The sequence below is a fragment of the Periophthalmus magnuspinnatus genome, chromosome 21, assembly GCF_009829125.3.
Source record: "Periophthalmus magnuspinnatus isolate fPerMag1 chromosome 21, fPerMag1.2.pri, whole genome shotgun sequence".
Taxonomy (NCBI): Eukaryota; Metazoa; Chordata; class Actinopteri; order Gobiiformes; family Gobiidae; genus Periophthalmus; species Periophthalmus magnuspinnatus.
The window spans coordinates 24,999,024-25,016,908 of record NC_047146.1 but is presented as its reverse complement, the minus strand read 5'-3'; the positions used below and the strand labels follow the sequence as shown (position 1 = coordinate 25,016,908).

The 17,885-nt window shown below is 39.7% G+C and overlaps 1 protein-coding gene across 1 annotated transcript in view; it reads right to left on the bottom strand.

The window, feature by feature from the left end:
* The window catches only part of thsd7ba (thrombospondin, type I, domain containing 7Ba), a 273,568-nt gene that overhangs the window by 154,920 nt on the left and 100,763 nt on the right, over positions 1-17,885 (bottom strand). Inside the window, exon 4 of the mRNA XM_055230668.1 lies at positions 618-1,464. Coding sequence (XP_055086643.1) covers positions 618-1,464 — 847 coding nt within the window. The remainder of the gene's footprint in view (positions 1-617; positions 1,465-17,885) is intronic.

The window sequence follows — 17,885 nt, the reverse complement described above, 5'->3', positions numbered from 1 at the left end:
GGGAAGACCCAGGACACGCTGGAGGGACTATGTCTCTCGGCTGGCCTGGGAACACCTTGGGGTCCCACCGGAGGAGCTGGAGGACGTGTCCAGGGTGAGGGAAGTCTGGGAGTCCCTGCTTAGACTGCTACCCCCGTGACCCGGCTCCGGATAAGCGGAAGAAAATGGATGGATGGATGGATGGACGTCACCCATATTAAAGATATATTCAAAGTTGCGCATGTTAGCGTTCACTTGATACTTAGCATAGGCTGTGTAGACTTGTTGCTACAGTATTAACTAGACAGATGAGGTTTAACGCTGACTTGTGGGCAATCTCAGGATCCCTAGTCTAAGCCCTTAAGGAAGTAAGAAAATAACAAAGACTAAAAACAACAAGGTTTTTAAGTTCACTTTCTGAATGTCAGCAACAAAGCACTTTCCCAGCTCCAAAGCCCCATCAGCAGAAAAAGAGATTAAGATAAACTCACTTATCTGAGCTGCAAATCATTTCCTTCGTCAGAGTCCTGGTATTTTTCATTATCATCTTTATATTGAACGTCTGGAAAAGCTACTTTTTATTCAGGATGTCACTGTGTAATAACTCCTTGAGAGTGACAGGTGCGTGAGTCGCCTACCTCAGCATGACATTTTTGCCATCACTCCGGGTGCAGCGGACTTGTCTGGTTTGGTATCCCACCTCCAGTTCCCAGGACATGGGGTAGCGGCTCTGAGGGTGCTGGGGCGGGTGCAGATGGGTGCGTTTTTGATTTGCGTGAGGGTGCTGTAATACTGTGTTATTCTCCTGAAAGCTGCTGAAGTCCACTGTTGTTCTCCCGCTCAAAAGTGAGTCTTTGTCATGTGGTAGTCTGCACTCACTCCATGCCCCCACTTTAAGGCTGTACTGGTGCTCTTCCTCTCCAGCAGGACAGTCAATGGGGTGGGTACAAGTCCTGGTCTCTGTGAGGTTGGGACAATTCGCTCCTCCGTACATAGGTGTGGCTAGGACATGTCGAGTCCGATACTGTAGCCCCGCCCCGCAGGTTCGACTACAGCTGGACCAGGAAGTGAAATCTGACACTATACAGTCCTGGGGGCAGGGGATGAGGCAAGCCTGCTCCACTGCGGGCTTCTGAGAAAAAAACTCACATATCCTGAGTGAGACTGCTGTCCGATTGGTGGAGCGAACGCAGTGGACTTTTCGGCGTTGGATACCATGTTGTGCCGTTACGCAATCTGTCCTTATTTTGAGCTCATTCGAAAAGAAGGGGACGAGGACACAGGAACCCCACTCAGATACGTCCCATTCGAACAGGTCCTGGTGCCATCCGCAGACCTTAAAACATGACCGTCGCGTCTCAGGTCTGCCCCCTTGAGGACAGTGGGAGTGGTGCGTGGTCCAGCCCTCTGCGTGTACACACCATACCGACCTGGTTTGAAAACCTCCAGAACCACACTCATCTCCAATACACTGACCCCACTGGCCTGCAAGACAAACAAGAAAATTACACTTTTATTAGAAACTCTGTAAAGAAAATGGATGATTTAGATTGGAGCTATCTGGCAGCTAGCAATCAAGCACATTTAGGGCCATTCACTTAACCTCCATGATTGCTTTATTCATGAACTGAGGAAGAAGGGAACAAAGGAACAGGGAGTAATCAAACTGCTTGGAGACGACAATTTGACAAAAGTGCAGGGTTAGTTTCTCTGTCACAAAAGACCAAACTCACTTGAATATTTGATCCCACAAAGTAATCCAACCTCCGCTATCACTGAAATCTATAGAAATGTCAAGATACTTAGAGGAAGAATGTTATGAAAGAATACCAGTTTTGATTGCAATTTACATTCTCAAAATAAGATCATAATACCGTACACATGATTTGTATACAACACACGTCTGCTATAACTTCACTTTTTGCACACAGTTTTATTCTTAAAGGGCACATATACACTATTCTCTGATCTACGCTATAATGTTGTTTCCTCATCAGAAACATATCTGGAGTTGTGTTTTGTTTCATTCACACATGTTTAACACACACACACACACACACAAAAAAACAACTCTGTTCCACCTTGTAATGTCATGTGGTAATACAGGAAGTGCTCCACTGTGTTTTTAAACTCAATACACCTTCACTAGAATCATTTGGATCATTCAGCCCTGGAATTGCCAATTTCTACTGAAATAAAGGTAAAAGGTAGTTGTTAACTTGAAAACTACTGCCTCATGACATCACAAAGTGGAACAGAGCATTTTGAGATTTGGAGATGTAGACAGCCTAATATTAAAGGATTACTCAAACATGTGAGAATGAAACAAAACACAACTCCATGTATGTTTTTGAGGAAGCAACAACATCATAACATGGTTTACAGCTCACAAGAATCCTTGTGTAATACAGGACCTTTAATCTATTTTCATAATGATTTAATCTGAACACAATCACGACCAGACAGAACAACTTCAGACAGAAATACTTCATTTTATATATTTTATTATGTCTGACACTCTTGATTGCAAAGTTAAATTGACATAAATTTTATAATTTTTTTTCAGAAATTTGGCTTCAAACTTGCAATGCATTTCCACAAGCCCTCAACAACAACAAGGCATTGTGCAATATAGTCCAATTTTGTTTTTGATGCATGATCTAAGAACACTGAGTTACACAAGCCAAGTAGGAAAGTATTTTATTCTGTACATCAAAAGTAGCGGTACCAAATGCTACTTTGTGGTTTATTCTCAGACTGAGACTTACTGGAAGTGCTTTGATGTTACAAAGGTTAAAAACATTTTCCATCTTCAAAATACAGACAAACACAGAGATATTCATAGTCTTTTGAAAAACAAAAGAGACACTGTGCCCCAAAACGTGTCACATCACATGCTTTTAAAATTCGATCATATGTTATGGTGGTTAAAATAGCTTGGTACACAAATATTTATATTATATTTATATGTTCTAAGCAGTAACATGTTCAGTGCAGGTTTGAACACTGCACAAAGACTTTTTTCATTGCAAATCAGGATGTGCCTGCCAGCCTTATCACAGCTGCCTTTCACAGCTCCACAGTTTTATGTCACTGGACAGATGGGAGGAGTTTCCATGTGAGCAACCACAACTGAAGGTGGTCATGCTAATGACACTGGCAAAGTCCCACATAATGCCCATTGTATGGGGTGACATTTACTTCATCTTTACTCATGTAATACTAATGCTTATGTTAAAGGAATATGCCACTTTTTATGTTTAGGGTCAACAGCCTGTTTGTCTCCATGAAGATGTTATTGCATTGCCTTGAATTTTCCAAAGTATTATATTAGACTTATTTATCTAGAATTTACTTCATTTGTGCTTTTATTACTCAAAAGCACCTTTAAAAGCATGTATTCTAGCTGTGAGTTTGATCACCCTCCACAGATCTGACCTGTAACTTGGCCTGGTGGTGTCACCAACTTGTCTCCATGGCGAGAAATAAGCGAAACTGTACTGTGAAACGTGCCAGGCAAAGCAATAACATCTCCATGGTGACAATCAGGTTGTGGACCCTAAACCAGAAAAAGTTGCATACTACTCCTTTAAAAACTAAATTTCCTCCATGACATCTGACCATAAATCAAATGTAATTAAAAAGTTATTCACGCTTGAGTACTGTCTGCATATTGTACAGCTGAATTAAATTAAAAGGGGCTAATTATATTGCCATTTTATGAAAGCTTGAATTAATATGTGAATGATTTAACCCTACCTATGAACTGATACTGGAGCAATTAATTTACTTTTTGACCTTACCAAAACTTGACGTATATTATAATAAAGGGGAAAAGCCTTAGTGAAATCAATTTGCTGATATGGAATGATTGCCTTCCTTGGTCACGTCCATTTCTCATCCAGTTATTTTGCCACATGCTGAAAAGGATAATTCCATTCATTTCTTCTAATTGGAATTAAATCGATGTAATAATGAGATCCTGCTGCTTTCTAAATTGCTTTCCAATGACAACTCACTGAAACGGTTACATATTTGATTTTATTTCTCCGTGTATTGTTAACTCTTTGTGTTCTGGTCAGACATGACATTAGTGCTTTGAGCTGAAGGGGATAAAGGGCTGATTGAGTAGCTTCATAGCTCACTGAAGCACATCATTGCATTTACCCATCTTGACTGTGCAGTGCCGTGTGTTAATTAGGACTTTCTGTGTAACTGGTATCATTAGGTTGGCATGATCATTTCGTTGTGTGTGCTGATTGTAATGCAGGTGCTTCTATAGAGAATGGAGACACTGATTACAGAGGCAAGCACATGTAGAATTGTTCTGCAAACGGCCAGATAAAGAGGTGGTAATGGACATTTAGTGGAACACATAATGTAATGGTTGAAAACTATTGTACAATTTATACAGAGCTAATCAGTGGCAGTAACCCAGTTGGTAGAGAGTTTGTTCACTGATCCGAAGGTTGATGCTTCAATTCCCACTCTCGACATAAACATCATTGTTGCGGTCACAGTGTCTGCGTACACTAGTGTATGAATGTGTGAGAATGGGGGGCTGGTTCCTTGATGTAAAGGAACTGAGCGCTTTGAATGTGGAAAAGTGCTTTATAAAATTTACCTTTTTTATCTTAGTTGCATAACTCCATATATCTTTCAGTATATATTTGATGCCTTCAGTATGAATGTAAAATGTCTGTGTAATCTCTGTTGTTCAGGTATGGAACCATAGTACAGAGGGAAAAAAATAAATCACCATATGTATAAAATGTAGAAAGTAGTAAAAAGAAAAGAAAGAGAAGGTGTGTCCAAATGTTTCACTGGTAGTGTATAGTGTTAAATATTTCTAACATTAAACAAGACTAGAGCCATATCAATCTCAATTTTGATTCAAATGATTTTTTTCCCCTTTGCTTTCAGTATTGATTTGATGAACATAAACAAGACAGGCATAATCAGTGCCATTTTAATGCAAAAATGTAGCCCAAACTCTGCTCCAAATGTCATGCTTTTATTGACAGAGGATTGGCTCTTAATTAAAAAAAAGCATATAATTAACGATTAGCCATGAGTAAATCGCAGTCTTGATTCAAATTTGATTTATTAATTATTTAATTTATTAATATGATCAACCTCCCAGCCCATAAACACTGAAGTAACTCAATGTGAAAGTAGGTCTACATATTAATATGAACATTTGAACCCCTCGCACTAGTGCCATTATGGCCAGAGTGTGGCTCCATCTCACAATGACACAATACAATTACTTGACAGGTAAAAGTAAAATTATGTTAAAAGTATTTCCTGACACAAAAACATTTCAGAAAACATCCATCCCAATATGACCCTTAATATTTACCCAGCTACCAAATCAATATCCCCAACAACACCAAACTTTTGGGGGCTTTGTTCAAGTTGTATAATACTGCAAATCTATCTATTGCATTTATCACACAAACAGATAAAACTGAAAATACCATAGGATGTGTCTTAAAAGGTGAAAATGAGCAAACCCACTGGCTAAAATAGTTTGGGGTCAGAGGTCACACAAGTCAAATGATTTCAGTGTTTAAGTATGGAAACACCACACCTGCCTGAACTCCTGTACCAAAAGTTGCACACTTTCAGATGCTTTTTCCTGTGTATGGAACAATACACACTAGCCATATTGTTATTTATATATTGTGTTCCATGCCAAAAGGTGAGAGTTACTTTCTATTCAAGAAGAGCATATTCATGATACATAGAGTAGACGTGGATTCAATATATTAGTCTACATTCTTTTTTCAGCTATTAAAAATTTACCAAAGAGAGGTACACTTTGTAACTTCTCTGGTAAGCGGTCCACCACCTCCTTGTCTCAGGAAATGTTAATGTTCACACAGTATGGCATTAAACATTTTTGGATTTATTGTTATATTTTACTGCCAAAAATATCTTGAAACGTGCCAATTCTTATTATGACCAGGGACGCCTCTCCACAGATCTGACCTGTAACTTGGACTGGTGGCATCACCTGCTTGTCTCCATGGATATCATTAATATGTTTAATACCATGATACCATGAATATGTTTAATGCCATGCTGTGGAATATTACAAGCAAGGCAATAAGATATAAGCAGACAAGCAGGTATCTGACCTTACACTTGAGAAGTTAAGTATACTGCACCTTTAAAGGTCCTGTTTTACACAACATTGACTCTGGTGAGCTTTAATCCATGTTATAGTGCTGTTATTGCATTAAAAATGTAGTTGTGAGTTGTGGTTAGTCTGTCTATATCTCGAAAGCTCAAAATGCTATGTTCCACCGTGTGATGTCATGAAACAGTAGTTTTCAAGTTAAAGACATTAAAATCACAATACAACAAATCAAAGCATAAATAATCATCATAAAATTAACATTAAATGAGAAGAGTGCAGAATAAAAAGAAGCCATATGCACAGCTAAACAGAAACGTTTTGAGCCTGGATTTAAACATTGTCAAAGGAGAGGCCGGTCTCACATCTTCAGGAAGACTGTTCCAGGTTTTAGCTGCAGAATACTGAAACGCTGATTCCCCATGTTTAGTCCTGACTGGGCACCAGCAGGAGGCTGGTCCCTGAAGTCCTCAGACTGCGAGATGGTTCATATGGCACTAACATGTTAGAGATGTACTTTGGTGCTAGGCCATGGAGGGACTTGTAGCTGTATGAAAGTTGATCTTTGAGCCTCAGGAGCCAGTGCAGAGACCTGAGCACAGGACTTATGTGCTTGTTATTCCTGGTTCTAGTCAGGACCCGAGCTGCAGCTTTCTGGATGTACTGCAGCTGTTTCAAGGTTCGTTTGTAAAGGCCAGTGAGCAGACTGTTACAGTAGTCAAAGTTAACAGCTACCTTTTACCTTAGTTCAGTACAGATTGGAAATTCCAGGACTGGAATGATTTAAATGATTGTGAAGGTGTATGAAGTTTAAAAACATAGTGGAGCACACCTGTATTACCACATTACATCACAAGGTGGAACAGTGTGTCTGCAGTTTGAGAGAAAAACACAGCTTAAATATGCAGAGTTTGTGTGTTAAACATGAGTGAATGAAACAAAACACAACTCTGGATATGTTTTTGATGAGGAAACAACATTCTAACATGGATTTAAAAAAAAATAGCATAATAGTAATATGGGCCTTTAAGTGATGTAGTTTGACCACAGTGTTCCTATTAGAGGTTGCAAGAAACAGAAACCGTCTCACAAATGTATTTAACATGCTCTAATTGCTCTTCTTGCAACCGCATGTGGGAAGGTTTGAAATCCTCTCCTGGTTCATTGTAATTCTGTGACTGCTATTTTGCCATCAACACTTCAAGGACATGTCAAACGCATGGTGCTCATTGACTATTATCACAGGCAGGGATCTTTGGTAACATTCCCAATTTAATAACTGCACATTGAGCTGAATTGTATTTGAAAGCTTCTCTGTTTACACCTTCAGAGACCCACAAAGCGCTTTGATGTCACTGTCATCGTTCCCAATGATAAAAGGTGACTTATTTCTCAAATTTGTGCATATATTTGTAACACAGATGCAACAAAGCATGTCAAAGCCCAATGCCCTCAGCAGCCCGATATTTATAGCACTGCGGGGGTTTTCTCAGTCAAATATGGATGTCAGGAATAATCATTTCTACAAGCTATCAACGTTAAACATTTCACAATAGGAATTGAAGATTATTTAAATGTAACCCCACAAAAACAGAAATCTGGTTTATTCACATTCTTAAAAGTCTTACAGTACTGTATGCTTTATGCAGGCATTTTGAAGTACTAGGACATGTCAGCCTATATATTTACTCTAGTACCATAGACTCATTTACTTCTGCTTCTAAGCACTCCAAACTGTGCTTTCTTTGTTGTGGCTCTTCTGGTTAGGAGGGAATCCCATTCTTTTCAATAGCAAATTCTGGAAAAGTTCCACCTCAAAAATATGATATTAAGTAGTGCTGATTTGTGTAAAATGTTCGATGTTCATGTGTGCCAACAAGTCAACACTTCACTGATTCTCTGAGAGGCTTTAAAACAGCTCTGTACTCCAAGCAGAAGTTATTTGCCGTCAAAATCGCCAGCCCCAAACAAAATAATACAATTCAAACGATGATGGCGGCCAAGGCAGCTTCCGGAAGGTGAATAGAAAAGCTTACGCTATAGTCTACTATTACAGTGTAGAAATAATTAGTTTGTATGAAGAAAACAATGGCAGTTAGTCAGTGTTGCCAGATGTGCTGTTTTCCTGCGGAATTTGGTGCCATTTTAAGAGCTGCCATGGATGAAAAATATTGTGGGTATGACCAGAGCTATTTTCCATGTAAAATGTGTTGATTTCAGAATTCTAGTGATAGTCCTGAATTTTGGTCATAAATCTTCATATCTAAAGCCATCAGTGCTCTGTGGAACTTCTATTTGTGCAAGAGAGAGGGGAGGGGGCAGGTCTGTGTTACCAAAGAAGCGCTACTTTTATAATATTTTAAACAAGAGAGAAATGTAAGAATGAATGAATGTGCCTGTCTTAGAACAGTGTATAAAGTGTGTGGTGAGAGGTTTTACAGTCTTAAAACATATATAATAATTGCAAAAAATAAAGTTGACTACTTCACAGATAAACAAGGGACCACTGTATACAAATTTAAATCAAGTTGTATGTGAATGACTCTAAACTGGAGCTCCATATATTAAGTTAAAGTATGCAAATTAAAACAAACAACTCTATGTATGTTTTTGATGCTAAATAAAAGAAAAAAGTAGCTAATTATATGCAATAGAAATAGAAAGTTTGTAAGTGGCTGTCACCTCCACAGATTTGACCTGCAACAGTCTAATGGCGTCAAATGATTGTCTCTGAAGATAGGGACATGTAATGCAATACTGTGCAGCATTCTAGCCAAATTATTTTAATTTAATTTTTTTCAGACCAAAGTTTAGTTTGTTTTCATACCTGACAGCTTTGACTGCTCACTTGGTCTTCCTTAGAGTCGTCACATGATGTTGCTATCACGTGTCCAGTCAGCTGATTTAAAGAGGCTTTGACGCTGTCTCCTTACCGGTGGAGGCAAGACGACAGAGCCATCTGCAGCCCGACTTCTTCAGAACAGTATCTCAGGTGTGTGAGTGTAAAATAGCCCCCTTGTCCCGGTTAAAAGTCTTGTCAGTTAACTGAGCCTTGGTTTGAAAGAAGATTAAAATAAATAAACACCTGATGAACCCCATTGGACTTCTAGACAAACTAATAACACCGCCATGGAGACTAGAAGGTGGCAGACAAAAAAATAAATAAAAATACGTAATGCACTTAAAAAAAAAAAAAAATATATATATATATATATATATATATATATATATATATATATATATATATATATAAACTCAAACAAATACAAAGGTCTATTCACAAAGTATACACAAAATCACCGCAACAAAACCACAACATGAACAGCAAGCCCTGGTTAAGTATGAAGATGTTGGGTGTCAAATCAACATGGCCCGGCTGGTATGGCCCGTGTCCGTGTGCACTCTCCCATGATAAACAGTCTTTCATCAGCACGGGCGACCTTTGGCTCTCGGGCCGTGCTGGGTTTGTCACTGCCGTGGATTTGATTTATAGAGGGGTGATAGGGAGTGATTGGTCTGCTGGGAAAGCCAGAGAACACAAGCTTGAGTTCATCTGCTGGAGCTCTGAATAATCACTGTGTCCATCTGTCAGCATCAGCATCTAGATGGCCCTCCGCCGACATGTACCACCACTTACGCTGTGCAGAACTTTGCCTTCAGTCGTTTAGATATACCTATGTTAGGGTTGGGCGATACGACACAAAAATAATCGCAATCATTAGAATTATTTGTTATTATTTCTTGACTTTTAATCAGAGTCATTTAGCTATAAATAGATCAAATTTATTCCGCCAAAGTCTGAAATCTGCTCCAAATCATACGCTTTTTCCAGACAAATTATTGGTTGTAGACCTCTTGATTAAAGTGACCCAAGCATGACGAATGAGGAAATAATTGAATCCCAATCTCAATTAAACTTTTATTAATTGTTGGTTGATCAGACTGTGGAGTGGGAACAATCGTGGTATGTGAAGAGTGTCTGCAGTTTATCCAGCTCCAGCTAACTTTTCATACATCCATCATTGCATTGATTTGTTTTTTTGACGTTGCTTGTGTATATGTTTACTGGATTTAATATTAACAATGCATCGGAGTATATAGCACTTTTTTAGACACTCAAAAACGCTTTACATTGCATTATTCAGTCACTCAATGGTGGTAAGGTACTATTGTGGCCACAGCTGCCCTCCAACCACCATCAACACCCACGCACACATAATTTTCATACTAAGTAAAGTGTGTGAAGTGCCTTGCTTAAGGACACAACTACTTTTTTTATTTTTTATTTTTTTGTCACTGGGTCCCACTGTGTAACCTGATTTTCCCAGAGGTCTCCAATCCAAGCACTAACCAGGACCAGCCTTGATTCATGGATTTGAATGACCGTTTGCCTGTATAAGCCTAATCATGTCTAATGTCTAGGTGAAAGCTCATCCAATAGTAAAGATTAACAATAAGGATGAGCCCAGGTTTAACATTGTTGCCATGTGGTTCAGACAAAGGGAAAGATATGGAAAAGAAATCAGGATTTTTGTAGTAGTAGTTTTATTTCCTTTATTTGTTTGACTTTTTTCTATTAGTCAACTTCACATGATTGTTTTGCCTGTCTTTCAGTCAGAGCATGACAGATGAGCTACATTAAACAGAAAGGCACAAAGGCACTAAATCAGAATATGGTAATCTCTGATTGTTAGATTGTCACAGGTCCAGATCAAAAACTGAAACTCTAATGTCATATTTACCCAGCAACAGATTCATCTTGTTTATTCAGGTCAAGAGGAGTCTAAATATGTGCTCAGTATTTGCTTAGTCCCACTCTGGCTTTTGTTTAGACTTGTCAAAACTGAAATTACTTGTTTTTCTTCTAAAATTCTATTCTGTTCTATTTCTTAGTTGTTCAGTGAGCCACACAAATAATCTTGACACTGTAATTACTGACCATTACTTACAAAATGTAATGAAATGTATCTGGAGGATGCTGTTTTTAGAGTGTTTACCGCTTGGCTGTGTCTGTCTGCTTATAGGAGGTACAGCGGAGGAGGGTTTTGTTGTTTTGGCCCTTATCATTAGTCCAACTTAAGGCTCTGTGCAAAGAATATACACATTGAGTCATGCTACACTGGCTCAGTTTAATTTTTGTTTCAGCTGTTGTCCGTGTGATGCTATTTCCTGGGGCTAAATGCAATACAGTGCAGTGCCTCTGAAATGTTTAACGGCAACTGTCGCCTTGCTAAATGTTTTAAAGTCTTTTCATTAATGAACTGTAGAAAGTTCTAAACGAGTACTCACTCTGGGTAAAAAAAAAAGAATTACTCAGACTTGAAATCATCTGTAAAACCAAATATTGAACAACAACAAAACTAGGACAAAACTGGGGCTAAGCCTGAACTAAAACTGGGCTTAACAATGCAGACTCACATAAAAGTAAACCTAAATGTAAAGAGTGCACATGTGGTGGTTGTTGGGGAGATGTTATTGCTTGCCTGGAATGTTCCACAGTGTGGCATTATACTTTTTCGGTTTTGCATGAAGACAAGAAAGTGGTGCTTATAACCTTTCAAGACATTTTCTGGCAATAAAAACACCTAGAATTGAATAAATGCAAGATAAGTTAATAGTCAGTGGAAAATTAAAGGCAAAGCAATAATGTCTACATGGAGGCAAGCAGGTGACGGACCCTACACCAGAAAGGTTACATGCCACACTTGCTTGTCTCCATGGAGATGTTATTTCTTTGCATGGAGTGTTCCACAGAAGGACATTAAACATTTCTGCCATGCATTTATTAAATTTTCTGTTTTTTATAGTAAAAAAATACCTTGAAAAACATGAATTCTTACTATGTGCAGGCTTGCTTCACCACAGATCTAGGCCTACGTTACAATAACAAATTTTGAAGTGTGATATATTGTTGATGTAAACATAGACGATAAACGATAATATTGAAACCAAACCATAAAACAGAATTATTCCCCAAAAAGTATTATAGCACTTTAAATACAGACCCAGAAAAATGTGTGTTCCTCCTATCATGTATTGAACGATAAGTGGATATAATACCGTATTTTTAAGCTCTGGTCATATTGCATATACACAAAAAAATTGCATATGAATGCATGAAAAATATACATACCACTTTGGCCTGCTAGTAAACAAACTGGTGAACTGAAAACTTTAAATTTTACTTCTCAATTGTTGAATAGTGCTCTGTGGGGTAAGATTTTCCGACCGATAGTCGAACCTCGGATTCAGGAGGAGCAGTGTGGTTTTCGTCCGTTCATTAATGAACTGTAGAAAGTTCTAAACGAGTACTCACTCTGGGTAAAAAAAAAGAATTACTCAGACTTGAAATCATCTGTAAAACCAAATATTGAACAACAACAAAACTAGGACAAAACTGGGGCTAAGCCTGAACTAAAACTGGGCTTAACAATGCAGACTCACATAAAAGTAAACCTAAATGTAAAGAGTGCACATGTGGTGGTTGTTGGGGAGATGTTATTGCTTGCCTGGAATGTTCCACAGTGTGGCATTATACTTTTTCGGTTTTGCATGAAGACAAGCAAGTGGTGCTTATAACCTTTCAAGACATTTTCTGGCAATAAAAACACCTAGAATTGAATAAATGCAAGATAAGTTAATAGTCAGTGGAAAATTAAAGGCAAAGCAATAATGTCTACATGGAGGCAAGCAGGTGACGGACCCTACACCAGAAAGGTTACATGCCACACTTGCTTGTCTCCATGGAGATGTTATTTCTTTGCATGGAGTGTTCCACAGAAGGACATTAAACATTTCTGCCATGCATTTATTAAATTTTCTGTTTTTTATAGTAAAAAAATACCTTGAAAAACATGAATTCTTACTATGTGCAGGCTTGCTTCACCACAGATCTAGGCCTACGTTACAATAACAAATTTTGAAGTGTGATATATTGTTGATGTAAACATAGACGATAAACGATAATATTGAAACCAAACCATAAAACAGAATTATTCCCCAAAAAGTATTATAGCACTTTAAATACAGACCCAGAAAAATGTGTGTTCCTCCTATCATGTATTGAACGATAAGTGGATATAATACCGTATTTTTAAGCTCTGGTCATATTGCATATACACAAAAAAATTGCATATGAATGCATGAAAAATATACATACCACTTTGGCCTGCTAGTAAACAAACTGGTGAACTGAAAACTTTAAATTTTACTTCTCAATTGTTGAATAGTGCTCTGTGGGGTAAGATTTTCCGACCGATAGTCGAACCTCGGATTCAGGAGGAGCAGTGTGGTTTTCGTCCTGGTCGTGGAACACTGGGCCAGCTCTATACTCTCCATCGGGTCCTCGAGGGCTCATGGGAGTATGCCCAACCAGTCCACATGTGTTTTGTGGATCTGGAGAAGGCATTCAACCGTGTCCCTCATGGTGTCCTTTGGGGGGTGCTCTGGGAGTATGGGGTCCGGGGCTCTTTGCTAAGGGCTGTCCGGTCCCTGTATGACTGGAGCAGGAGCTGTGTTCGCATTGCCAGCAGTAAGTCAGACCTGTTCCCAGTGCATGTTGGACTCCGCCAGGGCTGCCCTTTGTCACCGGTTCTGTTCATTATATTTATGGACAGAATTTCTAGGCGCAGCCAGGGGCCGGAGGGGGCCTGGTTTGGGAACCACAGGATTTCATCTCTGCTGTTTGCAGATGATGTTGTCCTGATGGCTTCTTCGAGCCAGGACCTGCAGCAGGCACTGGGGCGGTTTGCAGCCGAGTGTGAAGCGGCTGGGATGAGAATCAGCTCCTCCAAATCCGAGGCCATGGTTCTCGACCGGAAAAAGGTGGTTTGCTCTCTCCGGGTGGGTGGTGAGTCTCTGCCCCAAGTGGAGGAGTTCAAGTATCTCGGGGTCTTGTTCACGAGTGAGGGAAGGATGGAGCGGGAGATTGACAGGCGGATCGGTGCAGCGTCTGCAGTGATGCGGTCACTGTATCGGTCCGTTGTGGTAAAGAAGGAGCTGAGCCGGAAGGCGAAGCTCTCGATTTACCGGTCAATCTACGTTCCTACCCTGACCTATGGTCATGAGCTCTGGGTAATGACCGAAAGGACAAGATCGCGGATACAAGCGGCTGAAATGGGCTTCCTCCGCAGAGTGGCCGGGCGCACCCTTAGGGATAGGGTGAGGAGCTCGGTCACACGGGAGGAGCTCGGAGTAGAGCCGCTGCTCCTACACGTTGAGAGGAACCAGCTGAGGTGGCTCGGGCATCTGCTCAGGATGCCTCCTGGACGCCTCCCTAGGGAGGTGTTCTGGGCATGTCCCACCGGGAGGAGGCCCCGGGGAAGACCCAGGACACGCTGGAGGGACTATGTCTCTCGGCTGGCCTGGGAACGCCTTGGGGTCCCACCGGAGGAGCTGGAGGACGTGTCCGGGGTGAGGGAAGTCTGGGAGTCCCTGCTTAGACTGCTGCCCCCGCGACCCGGCCCCGGATAAGCGGAAGAAGATGGATGGATGGATGGGTAAGATTTTGCATTAGTGTGAAAGGCTGAACTGGAAAACAGGAAGTAGTTTTCACGACCTCAAACTAGACTTGTGATAAACTTTACAACATTTACAATATTGTTCCAAATGAAAAATGAAGGGGAAATAAATAAGGAGAAATTAAATATGAGATGTGTAAAACGAGTCAACTAAATTTTCTTACAGGTATTACAAACACACCATTTAGTTGGTTAAACAAGTGAACTCTAACATGTATAATCAACCATAACACATATTTATTCAACTACATGAAGCATAGACAACAAACTGAATAAGTGTTAACGTAAACATAAAAAACAAGCTAACAAGTTTACTCTCAATCTCACTCTCTCGATCTCACTCCTAAATCCATTGAATTCTTCATCCTTTGTGTCACTTCTCAACAACTCTGCCTGCTCCGGAAGTAGATGAAGCACCGTTTTTACATGGCTGTGTTACTGGTACACAAGCCTAGTGCAGAGTGCCCTCGTGCAGTTGTCACTGTGACAATAATGAAAATGTGGAATTCTATAGTCACATCTGAGTATAAGTCGCACCCCCGGCAAAACTATGAAAAAAAGTGTGGCTTATAGTCCGGAAAATATGGTAATTATTGTGACAGGCCTTTATAGATCTGACCATTAACTTGTCTTCATTGTGATTACCATGTTTATTTCCATACAGTGGAATAATCAAGGCAAAACAGTAATATCCCCATGGAGGTAAGCAGGTGGCGGAACCCCCATCAGAAAAGTTACACAGTGCACCTTTAACTTCAGAAGGTTCAATTTCATAAAGATGGTCACATACTAGAAACATGTTCAGATATTAAACAATGTAAAAGGAAATTAAACACGTAACTGTTGTTTGGTCATAGTGTCAATTATGGTGAATGTTTGAAAAATTGCAAAGTTTCTTCTGCCAAAAATCATAAGACTAAAATAACATTCATAAATGACAACCGTAAATTAAAGTCAGCAGTTCCACAGCTATATCAAATGAACCAAATGGCACCAACTAATTGAGATCCAGTCCTTACTTAATTGTACAGTCTGTGATGGAGGTGGTAGACGGAGCGTGGGGGGTACGTCCTCAAGTGCACCTGCTATTCTGGTTAGTGAGCACACAGCCAAAGAGGAGAAGTGCTGAGGGAAGGGGAACGAGGATCACAGGGAGCGCACGGTGATTAATAGATCTACTCTCCAAGTCACACTGCAGTGCTCCCACACATCTGGAGCAGCTGCCGTCACACCAATGGGAAAAATGGCACAGTCGGAGGAGCTCTAGAAGGGGCAGGAACTGAACAAAAGCTACAATGATGAGGGATTGGGGAGACATCATGCAGAGCTTTCATAATTTGATTTCACAGGGTTGTAAAAGTAAGCAGAACATTATGACTACCTGGATAATAGCACCAAGTTTGGAAAAAGGCATCATCAGGACAAGGTTATGAGTTAAGATAGTTTGTCTCTCATCCAAAAGGCTATATGAATTTTGACACGAAACTGGTAAGAATGTTCTTATTAAGTAGTGGTATCAATGTTGATATCAGTATCGGGCATTGGTCCAATATCGGGTGCTGGTACTCATACTTGTAAATGTGTAGGCAAAATCAAGAGCCGATACCACTGTGCCTGGTCTTAATTTGATGCTGAGCTGAGCACTGAGCTCTGAGCAGTGAGGAATTGACCATAAAGGGGCACATTAACTGTTCTGCACATTACAATTTAATCATATGAGACTGTCACATGAACTATGAAAATATGTAGTACTCTTAAAGGTCTTTATAGTTTACAAAGGATATCAGTGTTTGTCTTACATAGTAGCAGGCTAACAAGGCTAAGTGGTGCTGGTGTTTTTTTTTTGCTTGTGTATGCATTATGACTTATTGTAATTGAGAAACAGAGCTTTTAAAAGAGGTATAGCGTGGCCATGGTTAAAGTAAAATAACACTCACTGTTATGCAAAAGCTTAGTAGTTAGTGTGGAGCGCAGTCAGCAAAGACATAGTAAATATTAAATGTACTTCTCTAAATTATATTGGAAATATACCCTACTACAATTTAGTAAAAATTTAAAACATCCCCATGTTTTAGTGTAGTGTATCTTTAGTGTATCTTGAAATTTGAAGCCTTTTCTGCCATGAACCTCTCCTGTATGAATGAGGGATTTACATCTAGGGAGGCACCGATGTGATACTGGTGTCAGATAACAGGGCTGATATTGACAATTCTGATGGGTCGGATATCGGTTCAGTTGATATCCCATTGATTTACTCATCTAATCGGCCAGAATATAAATCCATATAATCTTCTTGTGACAAATGTAAACAGAGAAAAGGCCTTTGTGTACAGGTAGTTAATTAGGTCAGATCATTGACGTATTGGGCAAAGGAGAGCACAGAAAAACAGCTCTTAAATGACAGTGAATACAGGTTGTGTGAAGTCTAGCCATATTGTTGGATCAGACAGACAGATGCATCAAAGTATCCTGTGTCCTCACACCTTTGAACATGACTATGGGAAAAACCAAAAAAAAAAGTCATGCCAAAATGATGTATGAAAAATGGCCACACAGTTAAAAAAAAAAAAATAAAATAAAATAAATATATATATATATATATATATATATATATATATATATATATATATATATATATATATATATATATATATATATATATATATATATATAGAAAGCCTACGACTCAATGCCACACACAAGAATCACTGAATGCCTGGAGCTGTACAACATCAACAGGACTCTAAGAGCCTTTATTGCAAACTCATTGAGGTTGTGTCTTGAGGCCAATGGCAAGCCACTTGCACATAGTGACCATCAAATATGGCATATACCAAGGAGACGCACTGTCCCCACTGCTGTTCTGCATAGGTCTGAATCTCCTCAGCCAAATCATCAGCAACACTGGCTATGGATACCGTCTCAGGAATGGGGCTACCATCAGTCACCTCCTCTATATGGATGACATCAAGCTATACGCTAAGAATGAGTGAGACTTCGACTCACTGATCCACACCACCAGGATATACAGCACAGACACTGGAATGTTGTTCAGGCTTGAGAAGTGTAGCTGGATGGTGACAGAGAGAGGAAAGGTAGTCCACATAGAAGGGGTCTCCTCCCAGAAGGGACAATAGCAGACATTGAGGACAGTTACAAGTACCTTGGTATCCCACAAGCAAATGGCAATCTTGAAGAGGAAACAAGGAAAGCAGCCACGGCCAAATACCTCAGACGAGTAAGGC